We start from the raw sequence: 23,495 nt of genomic DNA, 5'->3' as shown, positions 1-23,495 counted from the left end.
AACCACAGATAGTCAACTTGAAGAGACAAACTCTACTAACACTGTTAGCTCCAGATCAGTTGAGAATATTCCTTAGAAAGTCAAGATTCTTGTTTCTTCTGTAGCACCTTATCTGGGACAATTCATTTCTACTGCTCTCCATGCCCTCACATCAGAGAAGTATAACACAAATACAGAGCAAGTCTATTACTTGCTTCAACCCAAGAATCATATTGTTTGGAACTGATTCTTCCAATCCTGCAGAAAAACTTTCCTTGTTCAAATCAGCAGTGCTTCTCCAAGAAGGAAGGTTACTAGGCACAATTTCCAAAGTTCCAATCTCTACAAGTTTTTTAAACATTGCTTTGAGAGAGAGAGAGAGAGAAAGGAAGACAGAGACATAGAGAGCTTCCATCTGCTGATTCATGCCTCCAAATGCCTGTATTGACCAGGGTTGGGCCAGAGCTCAGAGCTGAGAACACGACCCAGGTGTCCTGCTAGTGGCAGGGACCCAGTCACTTGACCCATCACCACCAGCTCCCACAGTGTGCATTGGCAGGAAGCCGGAGCCAGGAACCCAGGCATGTTAATGTGGGATGTGGCATCTCAACTTCTAGGCCAAACTCCGGACTAGGATTTCAATTTTGTGATGTTATCTGCCACTGGGAGGAAAAGAAAATGCAGGTACGTATCCCACTGTGCACAGGGAGGCCCATCCTCTTCGGGATCCGTTGGAAGTTTCAATAGGACAAGAGATTCCAGGAACCCCCCTGTATTTGGAGAAACAGGAAATCAACTTTTCCTTCTGTCTCATAATTCACCTCAGATTCTCCTCTGTTTATTTTGTAAGTAAATAGCTGAGTGTCTACCAGCTTGCAGGCCTAGCCTATGCAATGCTGAGCCCTAACCTATTCCTTCCTCTGATTGCACAATGAGTTCCCTTATCTTGCTCTCACCATCAAGGCAAGGCCCTTTTATCTTGCTTATCGAGAAATGTGAACTACTAGTGTTGTAGGGCTATGAAACCCCCTTTTGGTGTTACTTCTCTCGTAGACACCCTCCAATCTTCCATGGAGCTGAGGTAGGAGGATTAGATGAATTTTCCAAAACAGCAGAATCAAACACCACCACCCATTTATAATTCATCTCAAATGAATTCAAATAATATTGACTCCCCCTACTATTTCATCCAGGCTGATGTGGATCATGTTTGTGTCATCTGAGAAACTGATCTGAGGACAGACAGAAACAATCTGGAATGTACTGGCTACTGTGTGAGCCAGCGTCATATCTGACAGTGGAGGGGGGAGCTGTAGCACAGTGGGTTATGCTGCTGTTTGGGATACCGGCATACCACATAGGAGTGCCTGGTTCAAGTCCTTGCTACTCTGTTTCCAATTGCATGGAGTTTCAGGCTCTTGGCTTTGACCTGGCCCAGCCCTGGCTGTTACAAGCATTTGGGCAGTGAACCAAGTGCTGAGAACTTAGCCTGGGTCTCCCACGTGGGTGGCAGAGACCCAAGTACTTGAGCTTCACCTCCTGCCTCCTAAGGTGCACATTGGCAGGAATCTGGAATCTGGGGCAGAGCCAGAATTTGAAGCCAGGTACTTTGATATGAGATGTGGGTCTTCCCAGCAGCATTTTAACTGCTATTACAAATGCACTCCCCTTGCATCTTTGTTTTTTTTTTTTTTTTTTTTTTTTAGATTTATTTTATTTATTTGAAAGGCAGAGTTACATAGAGAAAGAAGGAGAGACAGAAAGAAATCGCCCATCTGCTGGTTCACTCCCCAGGTGGCTGCAACAGGCCAGGGCTGGGCCAGACCAAAGCCAGGAGCCAGCAGCTTCTTCTTGGTCTCCTACGTGGGTGGCAGGGGCCCAAGGACTTGGGTCATCCCCTGCTGCCTTCCCAGGCCATAGCTGAGAGCTGGAACGGATGTGGAGCAGCTGGCAGGCTGCAGTTTGACCTGCTATGCCACAATGCCAGCCCCCCTCCCTGCACCTTTTATTAACACACACACACACACACCCCTAGCACCTAACTTCACGTCACTATTAATGTGTCATGCTATGGGTTTAAGTTGTGGCTAGAGGTGATGGGACTGACAGTATAGATGGAAAGTGACAACTTAAGACTATATGATCCCCAAACCCAGAAGTAATTTCTCTCATTTCCACTGATAGTCCCTGGCACCTCACTCAACCTTGGCAGCAGCTGGACTGCAGCCTGAAAGCTCTTGTATGCACAGACCATGACTCCAAACTCCCTGATGGACAAGTACTCCATAAACACTAATTGGCACAATAAGATAATAAGCAATTGGTAAGTGTGGAAAGTGCTTGCCATTCAGCAACATTTCAAGTACGGGACTTTCCAGTATGATGCCAACATCACGGCTCCTTTAAAAGCTGAATGCGGGGGCCAGAGCTGTGGCACAGGTTAATCCTCCCCCTGTGGTGCCGGCATCCCATATGGGCACTGGTTCGTGTCTCAGCTGCTCTTCTCATCCAGGCCCAGGAAAGCAGTGGAAGATGGCCCAAGTCCTTGGGCCGCTGCACTTGCGTGGGAGACCTAGAAGAAGCTCCTGGCTCCTGGCTTCGGACAGCTCTGGACGTTGCGGTCATTTGGGGAAGATCTTTCTCTCTGTCTCTCCCTCTCACTGTCTGTAACTCTACCTCTCAAATAAATAAATAAAATCCTAAAAAAAAAAAAAAAAAGGCTGAATGCAAAGCAGTAGGTGTATGAGTTCTGAAATTGACTGCTTGGGTCTGGATCCCAATTCTGCCAATTCCTTGCACAAATGACATATTTCTTTGTGGTTTAACCACATATGTAAAACAGGAATATTCTCTCTTTTTTTTTTTTTTTGTAGTGAGGATTGAGCTAATACACGTAAAATACTTACAAATTTGCCAGGCACGTGGTAAGCAATTTCTAAAATAAAAGCTATTATTAAATTTGTTAGTATTAAACCTATGACTCCCACATGACAAAAAATGTTTCTGCCAATCCATGTATTTTGCTTTAGTGAACACAAAAGTAAATTCCCTTAATTTGACAGTAAGAAAGAATTTTCTACATAGTACACACAGGGAAAACGAGGGTTCAGATTCAAGGTTACGCAGCACATTGGGGTCACAGGCAGATCAGAAACTATTCTTCACCCTTTAGGGAACCAAGCGCCTCCAGTGTACTCCGGGCATTGAAGGAAAACACTTGCCTCAGAGTTCCCTGACCTCCGAGGGAAAACATCTCATTTCGTACCGGAGAGAAATAAAGCGCAGAAATGCGACAAGCCCAAAAGAATGCAGGAGCCCCTGGACGCCAGACAACCTCACGCGCAGGCGCAGCTCGACCTCTAGCTCGTTCCGGCTGGCGCGTGACAGCCGTGCGTTTCACCCTACCCCCAACGCCCTCTCACTGCGCACGCGCAACCGTACTCCGCCCTCCCCACCCTTACCCCCAAAGAGCACGTGCGCGTCCGCGCGGCGCACATTTCGGCGGAGGGCGCGCGCCCTGGAAAATTCCACTCCCGCGCTAGCTCCGCCCTATGCTCCTTCTCTGTTACCCTACGCTCTTCCCTGTCAGCCCGCCTCCCGGCAACCTTTGCGCGAGCAAAATGGCTGCCCCCATGCCACGGGGATTGTCCTGTTTATCCAAGGCTGTGGGATGGTGGTCTCGGCAGGTGGGTAGGGACGGGGCGGATGGGACTCTATGGGCTGGAAGAGGAGGACAGAGTAGAACGGGAATTCTCTCCGTGCAGTTGTCCTTGGTGAGCTCGGGTGATTCGAGTCAGACCCAGGTTGAGTGAGAGTTTGAAGTGGGCGGGATCCAGCTACTGTGCTCAGTGGTGGGGTGGGGAGACAGTGCGTGGGAATTTACTTTCATTTGGTTTGTGTTTGGTGTGCGGGTATTAAAAAGGGAAGAAGAGACGCCTTGGAATGAGGGCTCGCTTCTCTTAGATCCTGAAGAGTTGTCCGAAGTAGAAGGAAAGAGTCCCATATTATCATTGCCCTGGTCTGAGCAAATCTCATGATTAGAGAGGAAAGGACTCGGGTTTTTGAAGAGCTTATTGATCAGTTATGAGCTAGAAGGACAATAAAATTTGCGGCGGAATTCCCCATAGACTGAACCAAATGTAGTCTGATTCAGTGGGGAGGAGACGCCAGGAAGACTTTATGTTTTGGTAAAGCGTTCAGCCAATCTCAGTGTCAGGTTGGTATTTAAGTTTCCCGTCAGACTGAAAGTTCTTTGAAAGCAGAAGCCTTGCTTCGATCTACTCTGCCTCCCTGAGTTACCATAATTCGGTGCTTTGGAAACGATAAAGGAACGCCTTTAGTAAATGCTGAGTGATGTTAATAAAGGTTGGGAACTATCATCCAGTACTGGACACCATATGTCTTCGGGTAATAGTGCATTTTCCCCTTGATAATTCGTTTATAATTGTTCCTGAAACGTTATTTGGATATGCTCTTTCTATAAGATTTTGCTCAGGATACTCGCTTTTTCCCAAGTTACCTTTATCCTAACCTTTCCCTCACCTTCCAGCCCATCCTAGGGACTCACTTGACAGCTGTAGTTCCAGTGAGAACTAAAAAACGGTTCACACCCCCTCCTTATGAACCCAAATACAGAACAGAAAAGGAGTTTATGGAACATGCCCGGAAAGCAGGATTGGTCATTCCTCCAGAACATTTGGAGCGGCCCATACATCTGGCCTGTACAGGTGAGGTGTGGCATCTCTGGGACTCTAAGCCAATTCCCTTCTGTCAGAGATCTTATGGGCCTGGAATAATTTGGACTATGATTGATGGCATTCAATTAATCACTAAATCAGTTAAGCCTCTACACTGCTTTACTTCATGTACACTGTATTTCACGGAGGTCATCTTTTTGCTCTTGTTTTCATACTATTCCTAGAAAGCAAGTAGGAAATTTGTAGAAACTGAGGCTCTGAGAAAAGACTTACTCTTTTTTTCCCCTAGTGTAATAAAATTCCCTCAATATGGAAGTCTATTTCATTAGTCTACTTTAAATCCAGGATCCTTCCCAGTTTTTTATGGGAAAGCGACTTTTTCTCGATCTTCTAACGCTTTGTTTCCTCCTTCTGTCATTGCAGCTGGTATCTTTGATGCTTATGTTCCTCCTGAGGGTGATGCTCGCATGTCTTCTCTTTCCAAGGAAGGACTAAGCCAGAGAACTGAGCGACTGAAGAAGAATGTGGCGTCACAATTGTCGTAGGTGTCTGAAACAACCGGAAATCAATATTAGAGTAAAAATGTCTTAATTTTTTTAAAGATTTATTTATTTATTTGAAAGGCAGAGGCCGAGAGAGAGAGAGGTCTTCCATCCACTGATTCACTCCCCAGAGGGCCGCAATGGCCGGAACTGTGCTGATCCGAAGCCAGGAGCCTCTGGATCTCCCTCACAGGTGCAGGGGCCCAAGGACTGGGGCATCTTCCACCGCTTTGCCAGGCCATAGTGGAGAGATGGATTGGAAGTGGAGCAGCCGGGACTTGAGCTGGCGCCCACATGGGATGCCGGCACTGCAAGCAGCATCTTTACCCGCTGTGCCACAGTGACAGCCCCCAAAGTTCTTAATTTTTAAAAAATTTACTTGAAAGGCAGAGTGACAGAGAAGTCTTCCATCCACTGGTTCACCCTTCAAATGTGCACAAATGCCCAGGGCTGGGCCAGCTTAAAGCCAGGAGGAACTCTAGTACTTGAGCTGTCAGCTACTACCTCCTAAGATACACGTTAGCAGGAAGCTGAATGAAAAGCAGGGCAGGGATTCAAACCTAGGCACTCCAGCATCAGATGCGGGCACACCAAGTGGTGTCTTAGCCCCTGAGCCAAACTTTGGCCCCAGAATAAAAAGTTCTTGTTGCTACTTTATCCCTCAGAGGCTACCTTTGGTTAATTGATTTGAGTTTCACTCCCTTAATAACTGGACAATGTTTTTTTTTCCTCTGTAATAGAGTCTATGATTAATACAAAATAGTATGAGCATTCTGATCACTAGCAGCCTGTCTCTATTGGTAATTATTATTATTATTTTTTTTGACAGAGTTAGACAGTGAGAGAGAGTTATAGACAGTGAGAGAGACAGAGAGAAAGGTTTTCCTTCCGTTGGTTCACTCCCCTAATGGCCACTATGGCCAGTGCTGCGCCAGTCTGAAGCCAGGAGCTGGGTACTTCCTCCTGGTCTCCCATGCATGTGCAGGGACCCAAGCACTTGGGCCAACTTCCACTGCCCTCCCGGGCCACAGCAGAGAGCTGGACTGGAAGAGGAGTAACCAGGACTAGAACCCAGCACCCCAACCGGGACTAGAACCTGGGGTGCTGGCGCCACAGGTGGAGGATTAGCCAAGTGAGCCATGGCGCCGGCCTCTATTGGTAATTCTTGTCACATTAGGGAATTGACTTTGGATTATGTGGAACCCTTTTTGGATCACATAATTTAATGCTTAAAGTGATAATAGAAGAGCATATTTATATGAGAAGTACCTTATAGTTTAAACTTCAGAGAGTAAAAAAAGCCAAAAAGGGTCAAGATCTGTTCTAGGGAGCTAATTAGTCCTTAGATAAGGCACAGAGGCCTGAACCTTTTCTTTTTTAAAAATTCACTTATTTATTTGAAAAGCAGAATTTACAGAGAGAAAGAGATCTTCTGTCTGCTTGTTCGCTCCCCAAATAGCTGCAGCAGTCAGAGCTGGGCCGGTCTGAAGTCAGGAGCTTCTTCCAGGCCTTCCACATGGGTGGCAGGGGCACAAGGGCCTGGGCCATCTTCCACTGTTTTCCCAGGCACATTAGCAAGGAGTTGGATCAGCTGGGACATGTACAGTGCCACAAGGGATGCCAGCATCCCAGGCAGCAGCCTCACCCAATATGCCAGAATGCCAACCCTGTGAATATTTTCTTAGTCTCTCTTAGTTAAAGGGACAAAAATCATTCAGTATTCCTCACCGCACCTCTTAACTATATCTAAATCAGGTTTTTTAGGGTCATGTGTAGGTTTATGTGTGCAAATATATTGATTCAGTGTTGATTCTTTACATGGCCATGACTTAATTCTCTAAGTACAATCTCATCATGTTATCTTCCCTGCTTAAAACTTTCATGGCTCCCTGTTACCTGAAGAATAAGTCCAGATTTCTTCAATGATATACAAGGCTTATGTATAATCTGGCCCTTACTTTTGTTTCCATCATCATCTCTTGCCCCTTACTCCATTTTTCTCCTCCTAAATGACAGCATGTCCAAACTTAATGGCCACTTCCTTTACGGAAGTATGTCCCACTTCTATGTCTTTGCACATCCTTCCCTTTCCTTTGCCTGAAAATGTTTTTTTCCTCCTTTCTTTAGCTAATAATTCCAACTCATTCCTCAAGACCCCTTCAAGCAGCCCGTCTGCTTTTATGCCTTCCTGGCTTTTTGGTGCTACCCTTGGCTAGAATATTCACTGCACATTTATTCTTACTACTTCTAACAGCTATCTTCTGCAGTGATTGCCTTTCGTGTATTTCCTTCTTGGACCACGACCTCTTAGTTGGTAAGGTCCATGAAGATGATGAACAAAACACACGTGATTATACCAGGGAGTTACCATCTAGGGGGAGAAAACAGTCAGTAAATACTGATTGCACACACTTAAATAATGATAGGTGTGGTGAAGCATGAGCGCTGTTGAGAGCGTAAGACACGGAAAGACAACTTGGTGTGGGAGATTAGGGAAGGCGAACTTGAGTTGATATTTGAAGTTGCAACCTGAAGGACTGGAGTTAGCTGGGTGGAGGATTGTAGTGAGGACTAGCATTCCAGGGAGAGAGAATGGTACTGGCACAGCTCAGGTGGAAAGATGTGGAAGAGTATTGACTTTCTTTCTTTCTTTTTTTTAAGATTTATTTATTTATTTGAAAGGTAGAGTTACAGAGAGTAGGAGGGGAGAGAGAGAGAGAGAGAGAGATCTTCCATCCACTACTTCATTCCCCAAATGGCCACATTGGCTGAGACTGGGCCAGGCTGAAGCCAGGAGCCAGGAGCTTCATCCAGGTCTCCCACATGAGTTCAGGGACCCAAGTACTTGGGCCTATTTTCTGCTTTCTCAGGAGCATTAGCAGGGAGCTAGATCAGAAGCCGAACAGCTGAGACTTCAACTGGCACCCAAATGGGATGCTATTGTTGCAGGCGGAAGCTTAGCCTACTACATTAGAACACCAACTCCAGGTGTTGACTTTTGTTAAATACTTTATCTGTGACTATTGAGATGATCATGTGATATTGGTCCTTTATTCTATGTTTTCTTTTCTTTTTGTCCTTTATTATTTTATTTTAAAGATTTATTTATTTATTTGAAATGCAGAGTTACAGAGAAGCAGAGGCAGAGAGATAGAGGGGTCTTCCATCCACTGGTTCACTCCCCAGGTGGCCACAATGGCCGGAGCTTTGCTGATCCAAATCCAGGAGCCGGGAGCTTCTTCCAGGTCTCTCACTTGGGTGCAGGGGCTCAAGCACTTGGGCCATCTTCCACTGCTTTCCCAGGCCATAGCAGAGAGCTGGATTGGAGGTGGAGCAGCCAGGACTGAATCCGGTGCCCATATGGGATGCCGGCACTGCAGGTGGCAGCTTTTCCCACCGGCCCCTGTCCTTTATTCTGTTAATGTGGCATATGACATTAACTGATTTTCTAATGTTAAACTTATCTACTATTCCTGGAATAAATTCTGCATTATTAAAGTGTCCCTCATCCTTTTAACGTATGTATATTAACACTTTGAGTCAATCAGAATTCTTATTTACATTATTATAATTTTTTTTTTCTTTTGGACAGGCAGAGTGGACAGTGAGAGAGAGAGACAGAGAGAAAGGTCTTCCTTTTCCATTGGTTCATCCCCCAGTGGCTGCTGCAGCCGGCGCGCTGCACTGATCCGAAGCCAGGAGCCAGGTGCTTCTGGTCTTCCATGCAGGCGAAGGGCCAAAGAACTTGGGCCATCCTCCACTGTACTCCCGGGCCACAGCAGAGAGCTGGACTGGAAGAGGAGCAACCGGGACAGAACCGGCACCCTGACCGGGACTAGAACCCAGTGTGCTAGCGCCACAGGTGGAAGATTAGCCTATTGAGCCACGGCGCCAGCCTACATTATTATAATTATAAAAATACTGTTCATAGGCCGGCGCCGCAGCTCACTAGGCTAATCCTCCGCCTTGCGGCGCCGGCACACCGGGTTCTAGTCCCGGTCAGGGCGCCGGATTCTGTCCCGGTTGCCCCTCTTCCAGGCCAGCTCTCTGCTGTGGCCAGGGAGTGCAGTGGAGGATGGCCCAGGTGCTTGGGCCCTGCACCCCATGGGAGACCAGGATAAGTACCTGGCTCCTGCCATCGCATCAGCGCGGTGCGCCAGCCGCGATGGCCATTGGAGGGTGAACCAACAGCAAAGGAAGACCTTTCTCTCTCTCTCTCACTGTCCACTCTGCCTGTCAAAAAAAAAAATAAATAAATAAATAAAAATAAATAAAAAAATACTGTTCACAACTGAGTCATATAGTACATTCTGATTACTTTTCTTGCATAAGGTTTTTTTTTCCTGAAGTTAAAGTGTCTTTTATTTTGCTTACAGTGCATTCAAAGCATTAAGAATTTTATCAATTTCTTTTCTCTCTCTCTCTCTCTCTCTCTCTCTCTCTTTTTTTGTTAAGGATTTATTTATTTATTTGAAATGCAGAGGTAGAGAGAGAGAGAGAAAGAGAGGTCTTGTATCTGCTGGCTCACTCCCCAGGTGGCTCCAGTGGCTGGAGCTGCGCCTGTCTGAAGCCAGGAGCCAACAGTTTCTCCTGGGTCTCCATGCAGATGCAGGGGACCAAGGACTTGGGCCAACTTCTACTGCTTTCCCAGGTTATAGCAGAGAGGAAGATTGGAAGTGGGACAGCTGGAACTCGAACTGGTGCCCATTTGGAGTGCCAGCACTGCAGGTGGCAGCTTTACCCACTACGCCTCAGTGTTGGCCTCTCAATTTCTTCAAGAAGAAATCTCTCCTGAGCCTCCTCACCTGTTTCAATATTGACTACTTGCCCTTTAGGCCACTGTATATCTTGAGCTCTGCTTTTTTTGTTGTTGTTTTTTAATGTTTATTATTTTCATCTACTTGAAAGGCAGAGCAATAAAAAGAGAGAGAAAGATTCCATATCTACGGGTTCACTCCCTAGATGCCTGCAGCAGTGAGGCCTGGACCAGACAGAGGCTGGGAGCCCAGAACTTGATCTCGATCTCCCATGTGGGCAGCAGGGGCCAAAACACTTGAGCCATCTTCTGCTGCCTGAAGGATGTGTTAGCAGGCACCTGGGTCAGAAGTGTAGTAGCCACAACTCAAACCCACACTCCAGTATCCTAAATGGTGGCTTAACCTGCTGCACTACAATGCCGTCCCTGGGGTCTACTTTTATCAACATCCTGATATTACCTATGCTGTATTCTCTGTTTCCTGGATCCCATGTTTCTTACTTTCATCATTTATTTCATGACTTTGGGGCTATATATTCTCCAGCAACTTCTTAGGAAAGTTTGCACGTTAAATAAATAAGATCTCGCAGGTCTGAAGAAACTTCCAGTCCAGCTGTTTGCTAACATGCCTGGGGAAGAAGCTGATGATGGCTGAAGTGCTTGAGTTCCTACCACCCTTGTGGGAGACCCGATGCAGTTCCTGGCTCCTGACTTAAGACTGGCTCAGTCCTGGTTATTGTGGCCATTTGGGGAGTGAACTAACACAAGAAATATCTGTCTCTCCCCTTCTCTGAGTCATTCTGCCTGTCAAGTAAATAAAGAAAATAAATCTTTAAAAAAGATCAAATAAATCAATCTTTGGAAAAGGAATTCTGTGATAGATTTTTTTACTCAATTCAAAAGTGTTTGTTTTTAAGATTTATTTATTTCAAAGAGTTACAGAGAAGTAGAGACAGAGAGAGGTCTTCCATCTGCTGGTCCACTCCCCAAATGGCCACCATGGCTGAAGCTGAGCTGATCCAAAGCCAGGAGCCAGGAGCTTCTTCTGGGTCTCCCATGTGGGTGCTGGGGCGCAATGACTTGGGCCACCTTCTACTGCTTTCCCAGGCCATAGCAGAGAGCTAGATTGGAACTGGAGCAGCTGGAACTCAAACCAGTGCCCATCTGGCATGCTGGCACTGCAGGCCAGGGCTTTTAGCCCTCTGTGCCACAGTGCCATCCCCTTCAAAAGTTTTATTATCTGTTTTAATGTTGTTAAATGTTTTAAGATTTATTTTATTATTTGAAAAACAGAGTTACAGAGAGAGGTAGAGACAGAGAGAGGTCTTCCATCTGCTGGTTCACTCCCTAGATGGCTGCAATGGCCGGAGCTGAGGTGATCCGAAGCTAGGAACCAGGAGCTTCTTCTGGGTCTCCCATGTGGGTGCAGGAGCCCAAGCACTTAGGCCGTTCTCTACTGCTTTCCCAAGCACGTTAGCAGGGAGCTAGATTGGAAGTAAAGCAGCCAGGACTCAGACCAGTGCCCATATGGGACGCTGGTGCTGCAGACCAGGGCTTTAACCCACTGTGCCACAGTGCCAGCCCCTCTTGATCCATTCTGACTCTTGATCCTTTATGAAACCTATACCAGAATTCTGAAGTTTCACTTCAGGAAAAAAAAAAAAGACAAAGGCTTGATCCTTTTTCAAAATGGTTGATTTAAGAGAGTTAGAAGATTAAATTTACAAGACTTGACACATTCAAGAAAAAATTATTATGAGTGGACAGATATTAATAGAGGTTAAGTTATGAGTTAGGGAAATTGGATGATGTCGTCTTTAAAATTGATTCTCAGGCTTAATTTTACAGAATCCGGAAGATAAAAGAATATGATGCTAATTTTAAAACAAAGGACTTCCCAGAAAAAGCTAAGGATATCTTCATTGAAGCCCACCTTTGTCTGAACAAGTAAGTGAGCTCCCTGTTTTATACCTTTTCTTATCAGCAGCTATTATTCTAAACACAGTATTTTGTTTTGCTTTTTTGTACAGATTTTTTCCTTAAATTTTAGGTAAGAGAGGCCGGCGCCGCGGCTCACTAGGCTAATCCTCCACCTAGCGGCGCCGGCACACCGGGTTCTAGTCCCGGTCGGGGCGCCGGATTCTGTCCCGGTTGCCCCTCTTCCAGGCCAGCCCTCTGCTGTGGTCAGGGAGTGCAGTGGAGGATGGCCCAGGTGCTTGGGCCCTGCACCCCATGGGAGACCAGGAAAAGCACCTGGCTCCTGGCTCCTGCCATCGGATCAGCGCAGTGCGCTGGCCGCAGCGCGCCGGCCGCGGCGGCCATTGGAGGGTGAACCAACGGCAAAGGAAGACCTTTCTCTCTCTCTCTCTCTCTCACTGTCCACTCTGCCTGTCAAAAAAAAAAAAAAAAAAAATTTAGGTAAGAAGAGAGAGCGAATTCTCTGAAGAACTTAATTAGTAACTGATGCTGCCCTTTTGTGTGCGTGTGTGTATATATTTCATTTTATTTGAAGGGCACAGAGACAGAGACATCTTCCATCACTGCTTTAACTTCCCAAATGCCTGTGACAGCTAAGGTTGGCCCAGGCCAAGGCCGGGAGGCAGAGCCTCAGTCTGGATCACCCACAGTGGGTGGCAGGGACCTAAGTACGTGAGCCATCAGCTGCCACTTCCCAGAGTGATGCATTAGCAGGAAGCTAAGTGGAGCTGGGATTTGAACCCAGGCACTCCAGTATGGGATTTGAGCGTCCCAAGCAGGGTCTTAACCTTTGTGCCAAACACCTTCCCTGCAGCTGTCCTTGACACCCCTCCCTATTACTGGGAGTTTTGACCCTTTGGTCTTTTTTTTTTTTTTTTTTTTTTTTAAGATTTATTTTATTTATTTGAAAGACAGAGTTAGAGAGAGAGGTAGTGATAGAGAGGTCTTCCATCTGCTGGTTCATTCCCCAGATGGCTGCAACAGCCAGAGCTGCGCCAATCCGAAGCCAGGAGCCAGGAGCTTCTTCCAGGTCTCCCACATGGGTGCAGGGGTCCAAGGACTTGGGCCATCTTCTACAGGCCACAGCAGAAAGCTGGATCGGAAGAGGAGCAGCCGGGACTAGAACTGGCACCCATGTGGGATGCTGGCGCTTCAGGCTAGGATGTTAACCCGCTGTGCCTTAGTTCTACCTGCAAGCATTGGGATTCTATGCTAGGCTGGCTACAGTCCTCACCCTGTCTGGCCCCTTTATTCATCCTGACCCTTTTTATGGATTTGTCTTGTATATGTACATTTCTTTTTCCTTAGCTATTTTTTTTCAATATTTATTTTATTTATTTGAAAGGCAGAATTACAGAGAGAGGTAGAGCCAGAGAGGTCTTCCATCCACTGGTTCACTCTCCAAATGGCTGCAATGGCCAGAGCTGAGATGATCCGAAGCCAGGAACCAGGAGCTTCTTCTGGGCTTCCCACAAAGGTGCAGGGGCCCAAAGACTTGGGTCATCTTCCATTGCTTTCCCAGGCGCATTAGCAGAGAGCTGAATCAGAAGTGGAGCAGCCAGTGGGGCTGGCGCTGTGGTACAGCGGGTTAAAGCTCCAGCCTGCAGCACCAGCATCCCATAAGGGTGGCAGTTCAAGTCCTGGCTGTTCCAACCCTGATCCAACTCTCTGTTATGGCCTGGGAAAGAAGTAGAGAATGGCCCAAGTCCTTGGACCCCTGCACCCACATGGGAGGCCTGGAGGAAGCTCCTGGCTCCTGGCTTTGGATCAGCTCAGCTCTGGCAATTGCGGTCATTTGGGGAGTGAGCCAGCAGATGGAGGACCTCTCTTTCTCTCTCTGGCTCTACCTCTCTCTGTAATTCTGTCTTTCAAATAAATGCATCTTTTAAAAAAATAAAGAAGTGGAGCAGCAGGAACACAAATCAGCACCCGTATGGGATGCAAGCGCTGCAGGCCAGGGCTTTAACCTACTGTGCCACGGTGCCAGCCCCTCCTTAGTTATTTTCAATAAGTGTCTTTTGAATATTTCCAACTTTTTTTATTTCTCCAAGTCAGGACTTTTAGGAAGATGAAAAAATCAACATGAAGACCTGGAATAATTTTTTTTTTAAACATCATCCTGGATTAAGGTGGCCCTGAATCCAGGCTGAAATGTCTTTTTTTTTTTTTTCTTTTTAGAGAGAGAGATCTTTTATCTATTGGTTCGCTCTCCAAATGGCCGCAAAGCTGGGACTGGGCCAGACTGAAGCCAGGAGCTTCATCCTGGTATCTCACATCGGTGACAGGGGTCCAAGCACGTGCACCATCCTTCTCTGCCTTCCCAGGTGCATTAGTAGGGAGCTGTATCATAAGTGAAGCCACCAGGATTCAAACCAGCATTCATATGGGGTGCCGGTATCACAGGTGGCAGCCCACCCCACTAGGCCACAATGCAGCCCCTCGAATAATCCTGGGCCACCGTTGATGGTCTTTGGGCAATAGCTGCCATGCCTGTGCCTTAGCAGGTCAGGAGTGCACGTCAGACTCCTCTCTAAAATCCAGTAATTATTTCTTTTTACTTTTATTTCTTTTTTTTTTCTTGTTTTTTTTTTTACTTTTATTTCTTAAAGAGTTTTTAAATTGTGAACTATTTGAAACATTAAAAAAACTACTCTTTGGGGCCAGTACTGTGGCGTCACAGGTAAAGCTGCTGCCTGCAATGCCAGCATCATATGGGCGCAGATTCATGGCCCTGCTACTCCACTTCCAATCCAGTTCCCTGCTAATGCTCCTGGGAAAGCAGCGGAGGACAGCTCACATGCTTGGGCCCCTGCTTCCTCGTGGGAGACTCGGAGGAAGCTCCTGGCTTGTGGCTTCAGATTGGCCTAACCCCAGCCATTGTGGCCATTTGGGGGGTGAGCCAGAGAATGGAAGATCTCTCTTTCTCTGTGTCTGTCTCTGTCTCTGTAACTCTGCCTTTCAAGTAAATAAATAAATCTTTATTAAAAAAAGTAATCTTCAAGTTCATGTATTTATGTTTTGCTATATTTGCTTCAAAATCCATAATTTGGAATAAGAGGAAGAGAAAACATCATACCTAAAGCTCCATCTCCCATCCTTTCTCTCCTTAGAAATAACCACTATCCTATGAATCATTTCATGCATATTTTAATACCTTCACCACAAGCATGCATGTATGCATCTATATACAATATTAGTCCATAATTGTGCCACATTATTTTATGTATCTAAAAAATTCACATGAACAATGTTGTATATCTTTTTGCAATCTACTGTCTTTATTGTTTGATGTTGTTCTTTGTGTACTGGATTTTTTTCTATCACATGATTTTTCTTTTTCCCTCTCATTTATTAGAGTGATATCATTTCCTTCTTCCTTTTTCTCCCCTCTACTTGTATTCTTTTTTTTTTTTTTTTTTTTTTGACAGGCAGAATGGACAGTGAGAGAGAGAGACAGAGAGAAAGGTCTTCCTTTGCTGTTGGTTCACCCTCCAGTGGCCGCCGCGGCCAGTGCGCTGTGGCCGGCGCACTGCACTGATCCGATGGCAGGAGCCAGGTACTTATCCTGGTCTCCCATGGGGTGCAGGGCCCAAGCACCTGGGCCATCCTCCACTGCACTCCCTGGCCACAGCAGAGAGCTGGCCTGGAAGAGGGGCAACCAGGACAGAATCTGGCGCCCTGACCGGAACTAGAACCCGGTGAGCCGCGGCGCCGGCCTCTACTTGTATTCTTTTAGCAGTTAATAATTGTTTAACATGCACTCTTGACTTGCAGTTATAAGAAACGGTTAAGTAATTTTGGGTAGAGAATTCCTGGTTGGTGGTTTCTTTTCTTTTCTTTTTAAAGATTTATTTATTTATTTGAAAGTCAGAGCTACACAGAGAGAGGAAAGGCAGAGAGAGTCAGGTCTTCCATCCGCTGGTTCACTCCCCAATTGGCAGCAGCTACAGCAGGAGCTGTGCTGATCCGAACCCAGGAGTCAGGAGCTTCTTCTGGGTCTCCCACATGGGTGCAGGGGCCCAAGGACTTGGGCCATCTTCTACTGCTTTCCTAGGCCACAGCAGAGAGCTGGATCGGAAGTGGAGCAGCCAGATCTCAAACCTGCACCCATATGGGATGCCAGTGCTTCAGGCCAGGGCCTTAACCTGCTTCGCCACAGCACTGGCCTCTGGTGATTGTTTTCTGTCAGCAGTTTTGAAGATGTCATCTTTTGATTGCTATTGTTTCAGTTGAGAAACTAGCTAGTTTGTCCTGTTGTTTCTTTGTTTCTTTTTCTCAGGCTGCTTTGAAAATTTCTTTCTTTTCCCTTAAGTATGCAACACTGCACTATTATATACTGGAGGTGTTTGTGTGCATCTTTATCCTGCTATGGCTTCCTCTTGCTTTTTAAATTGCTGGGTGCTTTTTTTTTGTCAGAGTTGGAAAATTCTCAGACTATCTCTTCAAATGTTGCTTCTGCTCCACTTTCCCATCTCCTGGTGTTAGATCTTTTCACTTGTGTGCCAAATATGTCCCAAGTTCCCTTTTATATTTTTCCAATCTTTTTTTCCCCCTCCCACTTTAGTCTGGATATTTTCTGCTCTGTCCTCTTTTCAATTATATCTAAACTGCTGTTAAATTTGCCTAGTGAATTCTTAATTTTATATTTATTCTCTGTTTTTCACCTTCAGGATTTTCATTTGACTTTGTGTTCATCTCTCTGCTAAAAATCTTTTTTTTGTGATTTTAATTTATTGAATGTAGTATTCACAATTATTTTAAAATCTGTTTCTTATGACTTCAAAATTTGTATTTTTTTAAAGATTTGTTTAGTTATTTGAAAGTCAGAGTTACAGAGAGAGGAGAGACAGAAAGAAATCTTCCATCCACTGGTTCACTCCCCAAATGGCTGCAATGGCTGGGCCTGGGCCAGGCTGAAGGCAGGAACCTGTAACTACACTCATGTGGGTGTAGGGGCCCCGGCACTTGGACCACTTTCCACTGCTTTCCCAGTTGCATTAGCAGGAAGCTGGGTTGGAAGTGGAGCAGCCAGGACTTGAACTGGCACTGATACAGGATGCTGGCATTGCATGTGGTGCCTAACTTGCTGCACAACAATACTGACCCTTGTTTTTTCTTATTTCTTTTTAAAGATGTATTTATTTATTTGAAAGTCAGAGTTATACGGAGAGAGAAGGAGAGGCAGAGAGAGAGGGAGAGGTCTTCTATTCCCTGGTTCACTCCCCAGTTGGCTGCAACAGCCAGAGCTGAGCCCATCTGAAGCCAGGAGCCAGGAACTTCCTCTGGGTCTCCCACGTGGGTGCAGGGGCCAAAGGATTTGGGCCATCTTCTACTGCTTTCCCAGGCCATAGTGGAGAGCTGGGTCGGAAGTGGTGCAGCCTGGACTGGAACTGGCGCCAATATGGGATGCTGGCACTGCAGGCGGTGTCTTTACCCGCTGTGCCACAATGCCATCCCCTAGGACTTTTTATGTGAGAGACAGAGAAAGCAAGACAGACCTAGAGAGACAGAGATGAGAGAACACTCTTCATTTGATTCAGTCCCTGTCTGCATGAGCTGGGCTGGTGGGCAGCCAGGAGGAACACAGTGCAAGTCACCCCTCTCTTATTTTTTTCTTTCTGTTTTGGTTAATTCTTGTCTTTTTCTATGTCTGCTCCTCTCTCTCTCTCTCTCTCTCTCTCTCTCTCTCTCTCTCTCTCTTTCTCTCTCTCTCTTTCATTTATTTGAGAGGCAGAATGGTAGAGACGGAGAGATCTTCCATCTTCTGGTTCACTCCCCAGGATCTCCATCCGGGTCTCCCACATGGGTGACAGGAACTCAAGTACTTGGGCCATCATTTGCTGACTCATAGTTGTGTTAGCTGGAAGTGGAGTGTCCAAGGCTTGTACCCAGGCACTCCATGATAGGATACAGGATCCCAAGCAGCAGCTTAATCCACTGTGCCATGTTGCCTGCCCAGCCTGCATGTTTTGTTTAACAACCAGGTTTTTTTTTTTTTTCTTTTCGTTTTTTCATTTTATTTGAAAGACAGAGACATAGAGATCTTCCATTTGCTGGTTTACTCCCCAAATTCCTGCAACAACCAGAGCTAGGCTAGGCAAAAGCCAGGAACATGGAGCTCAATCCAGGACTCCCATGTGGGTGACAAGGACCCATGTACTTAAGGCATTATCTGCTACCATCCAGGTAGCTCTATCAGAAGTGGAGCTGGGACCCAACCCCAGGGACTCTGAAAAGGAATGTAGATGTCCCAAGTGCCAAACGCTTGCCTCCACTTAAAACCTTTGAAGTGTATAATTTGGTGGCATTAAGTACTTTCACGATGTTGTACAACCATTACCACTACCCATTTCCAGAATGTACCCATTAAGGAGTAGTTACCCATAGACTCTGGTGACCTCATTCTACTTCCTGCCTGTGAATTTGCCTATTCTAATGAGGTGGCCTGAATGTTCATGGTCTCTTGCTCCTGAATTCCTGTGTTGAATTCCTCACCTCTAAGGTGATGGTGTTAAGCTGTGTGGCGTTTGAGCCAATCAGATTGTGAGAATGGAGCCCTCATAAATGGGCTTAGTGTTCATACAGAAGAGCCCTGGGGAAGCTTATGTGCCTGTTCCACTCACTGAAGACGCAGCAAGAAGGCACCATCTTCGAGGATGCCAGCACTGTGATCTTGGACTTCCCAGCCTCCAAAGTTAATTTTTTAAAGATTTATTTATTTATAGCCGGCGCCGTGGCTCAATAGGCTAATCCTCCACCTTGCGGCGCCGGCACACCGGGTTCTAGTCCCGGTTGGGGCGCCGGATTCTGTCCCGGTTGCCCCTCTTCCAGGCCAGCTCTCTGCTATGGCCAGGGAGTGCAGTGGAGGATGGCCCAGGTGCTTGGGCCCTGCACCCCATGGGAGACCAGGAAAAGCACCTGGCTCCTGGCTCCTGCCAGGATCAGCGCGGTGCGCCGGCTGCAGCGGCGGCCATTGGAGGGTGAACCAGCGGCAAAGGAAGACCTTTCTCTCTCTGTCTCTCTCTCACTGTCCACTCTGCCTGTCAAAAAAAAAAAAAAAAAAAAAAAAAGATTTATTTATTTATTTGAAAGGTGGAGTTGCAGAGGCAGAGGCAGGGTGGTTGGATGGGGGTGTCTTCCATCCACTGGTTCACTCCCCAAATGGCCGCAATGGACAGAACTTGGCTAATACGAAGCCAGGAGCTTCTTCCGAGTCTCCCACGTGGGTGCAGAGGCCCAAGCACTTGGTCCATTTTCTACTGCTTTCCCAGGCCACAGCAGGGAGCTGGACAGGAAGTGGAGCAGCCTATATGGGAGGCCAGCACTGCAGGCGGCAGCTTTACCTGCTACGCCACAGCGCTGGCCCCAGAATTATTTTTTCAGAAGAATTTCTTGCCCTTTTCTCCCTTCTTCTGAAACTCCTGTGATGTGCATTGGTATACTTGATGATATCTAGCAAGTCCTTCAGGCTCTGTGTGCTTTTTAAAAAGATTTATTTATTCGAAAGGCAGAATGACAGAGAGGGGAGACAGAGAGAGAAAGAGAAAAGGATCTTCCATCTGCTGGTTCACTCGCCAGATGGGTGCAACAGCCGGGTCTGGGCCATGCAGAAGTCAGGGACCTGGAACTCCACCTGGATTGCCCGCATGGGTGGCAGGGTCCCAGGTACTTGGGCCATCTGCTGCTGCTTTTCCAGAAACATTAGCAGAAAGCTGGATCAGAAGCAGAACAGCTGGGACTTGAACCAGCACTCTAATGTAGGAAGCCACTGTTGCAGGCCACAACTTAACCTGCCACACCACAACGCCAGCCTCAGGCTCTGTGCATTTTTGCTTTTTTTTTTTTTTTTTAAGATTATTTATTTGAAAGGGAGAATGACAGGGAGAGATCTTTTCCATCTGTTGGTTCATTCCCCAAATGCATACAAAAGCTGGTACTGAACCAGTCCAAAGCCAGAAGTCAGGATCTCCATCTGGGTCTCCTGTGTGGGTGACGGGAACCAAAGTACTCTGGCCATTATCTGTTGTCTCTCAGGTACATCAGCAGGAAGCTGGATCAGAAGTGGTGGCAAGACTTGATCTCAGGAGCTCTCTGACCTGGCATACAGACATCCCAAGCAGTGGCCCAGACCACTGTGCCACAGGGCCTGTTCTTCATTCTTTTTGTTCATCAGACTGGATAATTTCCTCAAGTTCACTGATTCTTTCTGCTTTGAATCCTTCTAGTGAATTTTTAAATTAACTTATTGTACTTTGTAGCTGCACAGTTTGGTTCCTTTTTATAATTTGCATCTTTATTGATATCCTTTTATTCATACACATTATTTTCCTGACTTCATTAGTTCTTTGTTGATAGTTTCCTTTAGCTCAAAGAGCATATTTGGGGCGGTTGATTTAATGTCTGTCTTACAATTCCAGTGTTTGGGCTTCCTCAGGAATGATTTCTGTCAAATTCTTTTTCCTGTAAATGGATCATGTGTTCCTGTTTGTTCCTTTGTATGTTTTGTATTTTTATGTTGTTGAGAACTAAACATTCTGAGTATTATAATTCAGTAACTTCAGAAATCAGATGTTTCCCCTCCTCAGGAATTCCTAATTTTCCTCAGTAAGGTTGCTGGTATTTGTATTATTCCAAACTAATTTAGCTAAATGTGTATTCCTTGTTGTGTGTAGTCATTGAGTTTTCGTTCCATTATTTCTGTCAGCAGCCAGTGACCTGAAAAATATTTCCTTACTTGTCTGGCTAAATAAAAACGAAGCAGGTGTTCTTGTCTCTTTCAGTCATCTGATAGATGCTAGTAGAAGTTGCCGAAGCAAACAATGGTTGCAACCAAGGCAGATGTCAGTACTGGTCCTTCTGAAATCTACCAGACTGATCAAAATGTACAAGCCCAAGTTTTTAGAGAGCAAGGTCCCCACTTTCTCTCCCAGTACCAGCCATCTGCTCTAGGAACGCTGGCCACTATCCCCACAGTTGCGGCGGGCCAAGAGAAGGGGGATGGAAGCAGTATGGGCTTGTCGTTCCTCTACCCAAGATCAACCACCGCTCCCCATCAAGCACACCCCTGCTTGTTGTAAGCATCCAGTTAGGATCCAGACTTCCAGAATGCTTGGTGCTGCTCATTTTTTTCAGTTTACCACCTTGTTTTGTTTTGTTTTGGTGGAGGGCCTAACCCTAGGACTTCCTTACTCCATCATGTTGCTTGATGTCTATGTCTGTTGCTTTTGCTGGAAGGTTTCTAGGAGATTGTGGACCATTGGGTGCAAGCTCATCCTGAGCGCTGGTTATCACTCCTGAGGGGTTCCAATAACCCGACCTGTGACTGTGCTCCCGTGGCTGCCTCAGGTCTGCTTCTGCTGGGCACCACAGGGTATCCTGACCACGTGTCAGTTTTTCTGTTTTTTTTTTTTTTTTTTTTTGTATTTATTTATTTATTTGAAAGGCAGAGTTACAGAGAGAGAGAGAGATCTTCCATAACTAGTTCACTCCCCAAATGGCCCCAATGCCAGGGTTGGGCCAGGCTGAAACCAGGATCCAGGAGCTTCATCCAGATCTCCCATGTGGGTGCAGGGCCCCCAAGGACTTAGAGCCATCTGCTACTGCTTTCCCAGGCACATTATTAGGGAGCTGGATCAAAAGTAGAGCATCTAGGACTCGAACCAGCACCCGTATAGGATGACAGTGCTACAGACAGCGGCTTATCCTCCTGTGCCACAGCACTGGCCCCTTCTGTGTATTTCTTAGCTCAGGAATTCCTACATCATAAGTTCTGTGTCCATATCTGAGTGTAATATGGGCTTAGGGCTTTCTTTAATTTTTCAGTTTTTATTTTCCCTTTTCCTCAGAGCCCTAGACAGAGAAGCTTTGTCTGTGGGAGTGTGGACTGTTTTCCTAGTCTCCCTTTCCTGCAGGCACAGGTCCCTTTGGAGAGTCCTAGCTTACGCAGGGTATCCAGTCCACTCCCTGCCCTTTCAGGGTCCGAGGTTTCAGGAAAAGTTCAGCTCCTCGCCGTGAGATTCTATTTCTGAGTCCCTTAATCATCCCTTATGTGGTTGTGGTATCAGGTTGCAGTCTTTCCATTTTGGCTTTAGTTGCTTCTAACTTTCTGTCATCTGGGGAATTACCTTTCTTTCTTGCAAACAAGGCTAGACAATTTCAAAATGTGTGTACAGGAGGAAGCGCTGTGGTGCAGCAAGTTAAGCTGCTGCTTGGGGTGCCACATCCAAGTCCCAGCTACTCTGTGCTTCCGAACTAGCTTCCTGCTAAGGCACTGAGGCAGCAGATGATGGCCCAAGTACTTGGGTTCCTGCCACCCATCTGGAAGACCCAGATGGAGTTCTTGATTCCTGGCTTTGATTTGGCCTAGCCCTCACTGTTGGGGCATTTGGGGAATGATCTATTTCTCCCTCTCTCTTTCTCTCTCAAATAAATAAATCAAAAATTGTGTAGGGGGGCAGCGCTATGGCGTAGTGGGTAAAGCCACTGCCTGCAGTGGCAGCATCCCAAAAGGGCACCAGTTCAAGTCCTGGCTGCTGCACTTCCCGTCCAGCTCTCTACTACGGCCTGGGAAAGCAGTAGAAGATGGCTCAAGTCCTTGAGCTCCTGCACCCATGTGGGAAACCTGTAAGAAGCTCCTGGCTTCTGGCTTTGGATTGGTCCAGCTCTGGCCATTGCAGCCATTTGGGGAGTAAATCAGTGGATGAAAGACTTCTCTTTCGCTCTCTGCCTTTCTGTAACTCTGCTTTTCAAATAAATAAAAATAAGTATTAAGAAAAAAATTGTGTACAAGTGATCCCTGACTTCTAAAGGTTCAACTCTTCAGTTGTGCAAAAGTGATATGCTACATAAGAAACCATACTTTGAATTTTGAATTTTTTTTTTTTTTTTGGCAGGCAGAGTGGACAGTGAGAGAGAGACAGAGAGAAAGGTCTTCCATTTGCCGTTGGTTCACCCTCCAATGGCCGCCGCGGCCGGCACACTGCGGCCGGCGCACCGCGCCGATCCGATGGCAGGAGCCAGGTACTTCTCCTGGTCTCCCATGGGGTGCAGGGCCCAAGCACTTGGGCCGTCCTCCACTGCACTCCCGGGCCACAGCAGAGAGCTGGCCTGGAAGAGGGGCAACCGGGACAGAATCTGGCGCCCCGATCGGGATTAGAACCCGGTGTGCCAGCGCCGCAAGGTGGAGGATTAGCCTAGTGAGCTGCGGCGCCAGCCGAATTTTGAATTTTAATCTTTTCCTAGGTTAGCAATACATGATACAATACTCTCCCATGATCAAGCCACAGCTCCCTGTCAGCCACATGATCCCAAGGGTACACACCCAGTAATGTATAGCGTGTTGTTCGACCAAACTGTGGTATTTGGTGGATCAAATGTATTAAACATACTTTCTGGGGCTGGCACCATGGCTCACTTGGTTAATCCTCTGCCTGCGGTGCTAACATCCCATATGGGTGCCGGGTTCTAGTCCTGGTTGCTCCTGTTCCAGGCCAGCTCTCTGCTGTGGCCCAGAAGGCAGTGGAAGATGGCCCAAGTGCTTGGGCC

General features: G+C 46.6%; 1 protein-coding gene across 1 annotated transcript in view; it reads left to right on the top strand.

The window, feature by feature from the left end:
- Positions 1–1,854: 1,854 nt before the first annotated feature.
- Positions 1,855–23,495, top strand: part of MRPL45 (mitochondrial ribosomal protein L45) — a 27,782-nt gene continuing 6,141 nt past the window's right edge. Inside the window, exons 1-4 of the mRNA XM_008271383.4 lie at positions 1,855–3,665; positions 4,529–4,706; positions 5,100–5,217; positions 11,823–11,921. Coding sequence (XP_008269605.3) covers positions 3,531–3,665; positions 4,529–4,706; positions 5,100–5,217; positions 11,823–11,921 — 530 coding nt within the window. The 5' untranslated portion in view covers positions 1,855–3,530. The remainder of the gene's footprint in view (positions 3,666–4,528; positions 4,707–5,099; positions 5,218–11,822; positions 11,922–23,495) is intronic.

The sequence above is a fragment of the Oryctolagus cuniculus genome, chromosome 17 (genome assembly GCF_964237555.1).
Source record: "Oryctolagus cuniculus chromosome 17, mOryCun1.1, whole genome shotgun sequence".
NCBI classification, from domain to species: domain Eukaryota; kingdom Metazoa; phylum Chordata; class Mammalia; order Lagomorpha; family Leporidae; genus Oryctolagus; species Oryctolagus cuniculus.
This window is presented reverse-complemented; position numbering and strand designations above follow the sequence as displayed.